At 46.7% G+C, this 4,916-nt stretch overlaps 1 protein-coding gene across 1 annotated transcript; it reads right to left on the bottom strand.

Annotated features, from left to right (window-relative positions):
- Nucleotides 1-290: 290 nt before the first annotated feature.
- On the bottom strand, nt 291-3,225 carry LOC109706402 (L-tryptophan--pyruvate aminotransferase 1-like). Its single transcript, XM_020227210.1, has 5 exons — nt 2,839-3,225; nt 2,178-2,490; nt 1,225-1,502; nt 820-1,124; nt 291-496 (listed from the first exon to the last, which is right to left on the bottom strand). The coding sequence occupies exons 1-5, from the start codon at nt 3,105-3,107 to the stop codon at nt 291-293; spliced, it is 1,371 nt and encodes a 456-aa protein (XP_020082799.1). The 5' UTR covers nt 3,108-3,225.
- Nucleotides 3,226-4,916: the final 1,691 nt, after the last annotated feature.

Here is a 4,916-nt window from a genome sequence, read left to right as displayed (position 1 = left end):
TTTTGGAGTACCCTCTTCCTTTATTTTTTAAGCTTTTAGTTATCTATTTTCCTTCAAATTAAGCATGTAACTCTCAAAAGTTATCTCTATCTTATGCGGAACCAAATACAATTGAAAATAATCTACTTTGTTTTTCGCTCTCTAATAACTCTATTTATTAGTTTTACTTAAATGAAATCAAACACCACAATTTGGCCATTTCTTTCTGAGCCTATCTATGATACAACAACAAGCACATGGTAGAGAATCCACGGAACATAACAAAGAGACATTGTCATATATAATTTGAATTATAATTTATAGTCCCAAACGAGGAAACAACCCAAGAATACAAAAGAACCACCCCCCNAGGTTTCGTCCCTATCCAGCATACTAACTCGGACGTAATTCGATCCCGCCCCGAAGTGTTTGCCGCTCCGAGTTAGTATCTTTTGGCTCCTGAGATAGCTCTCCAGGTCTTCAATCTCGGCTTTCTCCGATTTGAGCCATGCGAAAGCTGCGCAGAATGAAAGAAGAGGAAAAGAACGAACAAACACCAGGTGACAAAGAAAAGTGCCCCAAATCCATACATTGTTTGTAGGAAATTTAGCCGAATACGCATATCTCCGAAATCCAAGTTAAAACCAATAAAATTCCTCTCAAGGCCAAGATATTTTACTGCCTGATTTCAGAAAATTTCGTCGGAACTAAATGGCCTCTTAAGATTCTTCCTGGGGTGTTAATACACATTTTAGCCTTCATTTAGAGGGGAAGATATGCTGGTTATGAGGTATAGAATGATGAAAGAGTTAGAAACTGAACAGAAGTTTACATACATACCGGGATAGATTCCGGTTCTTTCTTTGGTGAACTCGCAGAAGCCATCCGGGAACTCGGGCAAGCTAAAAATGCCCGAGGCCTTGACGACTTCGCGCAGCCTCTCCCAACGGGCGGCCATAATCCTCCGCCCGAAGTCGAAAAGCCTATCCGTGTGTTCGTCGGCCCTCTCAAGCTCGTAGCCGTCAGAGACTACTTTCAGGAGCTTTGCTGCGCGCAGCTGCGAGTCCTTGGACACCCCGATAGTGTTGAGCTCGATGAATTTGACCATCTTTCGAGCAACTTCGCGGTCCTTTACGAGAGCCCACCTACCGATATTTCGATTCACATTAAGCGCAGTTTCGCATGTTTACACAGGTGTGTGTGTGTGTGTATATATATATAGAGAGAGAGAGACTTGACTCTTACCCTATTCTTGTCCCAGCATGGCCGGTGCTCTTCGAGACGGTGAAGAGCATGATCTCGTGGTCGGCGCGATCGGTTATGGGGGTGTACTGAGGCCAGTAATAGGCCAAGTCGTGGATCGTCTTACCGGCCTCAGAACTCAGCACGGCCTCCCTGATCGAACCGTCGGGGTTGTTGGGGGAACAGACGAGCTCGATGTACGACTCCCCCTTGAAGGCGTGCGCGTCCCCGGCCCACCGGAACAGCCCCGACCGGAGGTAATCCGTCACCGCAGGATACGACTGAAACATCATAAAAAAAAAAAAGAAAAAAAAAAGCATACAAAGCACAACATTACGCAATTCATGTAACCGTAGGCAAAACCAATCTAGCACTAAATCCGACAAACAAATAGTACGCAAGTACTGCTAAAAAAATGATATGTAAAAATCACAGTTTTTATCCATTTCAATTTAAACTAATCGTCGCACATGAACGCAACAACAAATCACATGTATCTTAGCAGGATTAGGAGGCAAAGATTAGCAGTGCCATGCTGTTGTGTTACCCTCAGCAACATACGCATCATGCAGCAACAGGAAAAACAGTAATTTTATATCTATATATATATATATATACTATTGAAAACTAAGTTTAATTTAAGAGCAATAATAGCCCCGATCTAAAACTAAGTCCCAACTCATCACACGAATTAAATAAGGAGGAATAATTTAAAAGTTGTAAGATACATGTCTTAGGACTCGAAAGGACCACTACTATCATGGTCTCTACATAACATAATGCATATCTCTAGTATTATTCACAAGGAATAATACGATGGTGACATGCTCAAACCAAATTGATGAAGAAACTATTACCCATCGCTATACAAATTAAATATGAGATAACACACCACCACCACCCACAGAATATATGTTGTAGCGCGAATTGATGGTATAACAATTTGGTATTTGTACCGAATAGTATGGCGCCGCGGACACGACGCTGGCCGGCGGGTCGCGGGCGTCGCCGCCTTCGGAGAGGGCGTAGAGCGCGGCCTGGAAGAGCTGCGTGGAGCCCGTGCCGACGACGACGTGGCGGCCGTCGCCCGATACTGCGTTGCCGACGAGGCGGTGGAGGCGGCGGACCTCGGCGGCGAATTCGGGCTCCAGGAACCAGCACAGGGCGGCGGCGTCGGAGAAGTAGCTCATCGTCCGCCAGCCGGGGATCACGACCGTCCCCTTCTCCCCCGTCTGCTTCCAGAACGACTCGAACACCGTCGGATCGCCGCTGCACGGATCACGACTCAATCATTCCGGCGAGTTCTTATACAACACAGCTTGCATACACACACACAACATACGCAAACGCATACGCATACGCATGCATACGCATATACAACGTATACATGTGCAACAAAAGTACGAATTGAACGAGGTGCTGCGACAATATGTAGTCGTTAGGAATAGTGTGAGTGGGCCAGTGCCATTGACGCGGCAATAAACCATATGAAAAAGATGGCGTTTTTGGTAATCATTTCGCACCGGAGGTCGCCCCCGTCACCTCCGGTGACGGGATCCGATGCAGGAACGCGGATTTTGAAACGAGAAAGGAACAGGGGAAGGGGAGATTACTCACTGGTCGAGGTTGATGACGGCGTTCTCGGCAACGGAACGGGGTGGTGGGGGGAGCTTCTCCGTCCCCTCACGTCGCTCCGCTTCCATTTCGACGGGGCAGGTCCGAAGGGCGAGCTCCTCGGGGCGGCGCTGCAATGGCGCCTCGTCGGCAAAGATCCCGCCTTTATGTAGGCGGAAGAGGAGGACCAAGTTCATTGCAACGGAGAGGAGCATGGCGAGTCTCCCGATGCGGTCCCCAACGCGGAAGCTTCCCCCCTTCTTCGTGGCCATGGCGAGGGGTCGCTTCGCGGGGGTGGGAGAGGGAGAGGGTGGTTTGAGGAAGGGGACGAGATGGGTTGAGTTGGGTTGGGGAGGGGGGAAGGATCGGCGATCGAGTTATAGAGGCGGGGAGGGGGGAGGGGACGAGGGACATCCGAAAAGCAGCTTCGCCGCGGAGGCGGGCGAGTGCGTTAACGTGAGCACGATGGGACTTGGAGGAGAGAGAGGTCTCTTTGTGCTTCGAAACAAGCATTTGTTTTCGCATAAAAGAGCAGCTTTTTATCTCTGTTTTCTCTCTCTCTCTCTCTCTGTGTCTGCTCTCTGGGTTTGACTCTGTTTTATATTAGCTCTCTATGCCTGCTGCTGCTGCTGCGTGGCTGCTGCTGCTTCGCTCAAGGCAATGATGCGGTGGTGTTGAGGTGGGGGGGGTGAGCGGGGGGGGGTGGGGGAAGGGGGGCCGCTTTAAACCAATTCTCCACCTTTTTCCGAAGCAGAGTAATTAGGGGCATTGGGGGCAGCCAGAAAGGAATAAAGGCTTCTTTCTCCGACTAGGAGTTTTTTTACCTTTCTTATTCCTTTTTTATTACATCTTGGCTTTGCAAAAAATCACACCTTTTTGTTTAAGCTCATTTGTTCCACGCAGCCTTCATTCCGCCCACCTCTCCTCTCCCTCTCATCTCTCATCTCCCTCTACTGCTCATTGAGAGTTAAATGAATGCTATAATAAAATAATTAATACAAATAATAGAAACAACTAATAATAATAATAATTAAAAATAAAACTAAATGGATTCTATCTAATCTCACGACGATATTTAAAACTTTAACCACCCATAAAAAATCGCAGCTTTTTTTTTTATTTTTCTGCACTTAAGCCCCTAAGAAGGGTTAATGTTGCCAGAGCATGAGTAAAAACAAGGGAGGGAAAAAGAGAGAGAGAGAGAGAGCTCGGATCGCGAGTGAAAACATTCACCTCCGGTCTCGATCCACATCGTTAGGATCCCACATGATATAGTAGAGTTCTAGGCATACAGTTGCCCAGAGGAGAAAATTGAAATAAATCTTGCCCATTCATCAATCATCTACTTTGACACTTTTAATTGATATATCTAGTTCAATATTACTGATTTTTATTTGTTACTATCCTCCTACTTTCATTTTGGCTGATTAGACTATGTGAAAGTCGCGAGGTCAGCGCCGGACCACTGGGAATTTGTGTAGTTCTCACCCCTTATTTCCACAGAGCCAGATGGTAGTCGCCCGACATTGCGTAATGTACGGCATAACAACAGGACCTACCCGAGATGGTTTTATTTGCTTTAGTTCATACCTCACCCCTTATTAATCATCATTTTGACTTTGATGAAGAATGATAATAAACTGATGCAAATGTAAAAGGTCTTTTTGAGAGCTGTGAGTAAAAGATAATGATGAAATTATAAATGTAGGAAATTTGTGATGCATGTATTGGTAAGTTAATCATTAACTTGCTATGAAGTTAGTTAGAACTTTCACATTTGGCTACTTGCGTGCCCCGTCCGTGCAAGCCATAGGTATGTTTCCCTGGCATTCTCTCTACTGAATTGTACATTGTGACCTTGGCGGACAGGGGAAGTGTTTGTCGTCGACTCTGTTCGACGCCCGACTAACCAATTGAAGGTCCCAGGGCGTGACAGAGGCATTAAAGGAACCACAGGGAAGACGGCCGCGGTAGTTCGGGGGACAGCAAGTTTCAAACCCCCGAGTATCCAAATGGACAGTCCAAGAGCCGTGGACCCACTCGCTTTGACTGCGGCGACAATGACACAATTAACTGGGCAT

Source organism: Ananas comosus, unplaced genomic scaffold, assembly GCF_001540865.1.
Source record: "Ananas comosus cultivar F153 unplaced genomic scaffold, ASM154086v1, whole genome shotgun sequence".
In the NCBI taxonomy this organism is placed as follows: Eukaryota; Viridiplantae; Streptophyta; class Magnoliopsida; order Poales; family Bromeliaceae; genus Ananas; species Ananas comosus.
Note: the sequence above shows the minus strand (reverse complement) of the source record. Positions and strands in the feature narration are given on the sequence as shown.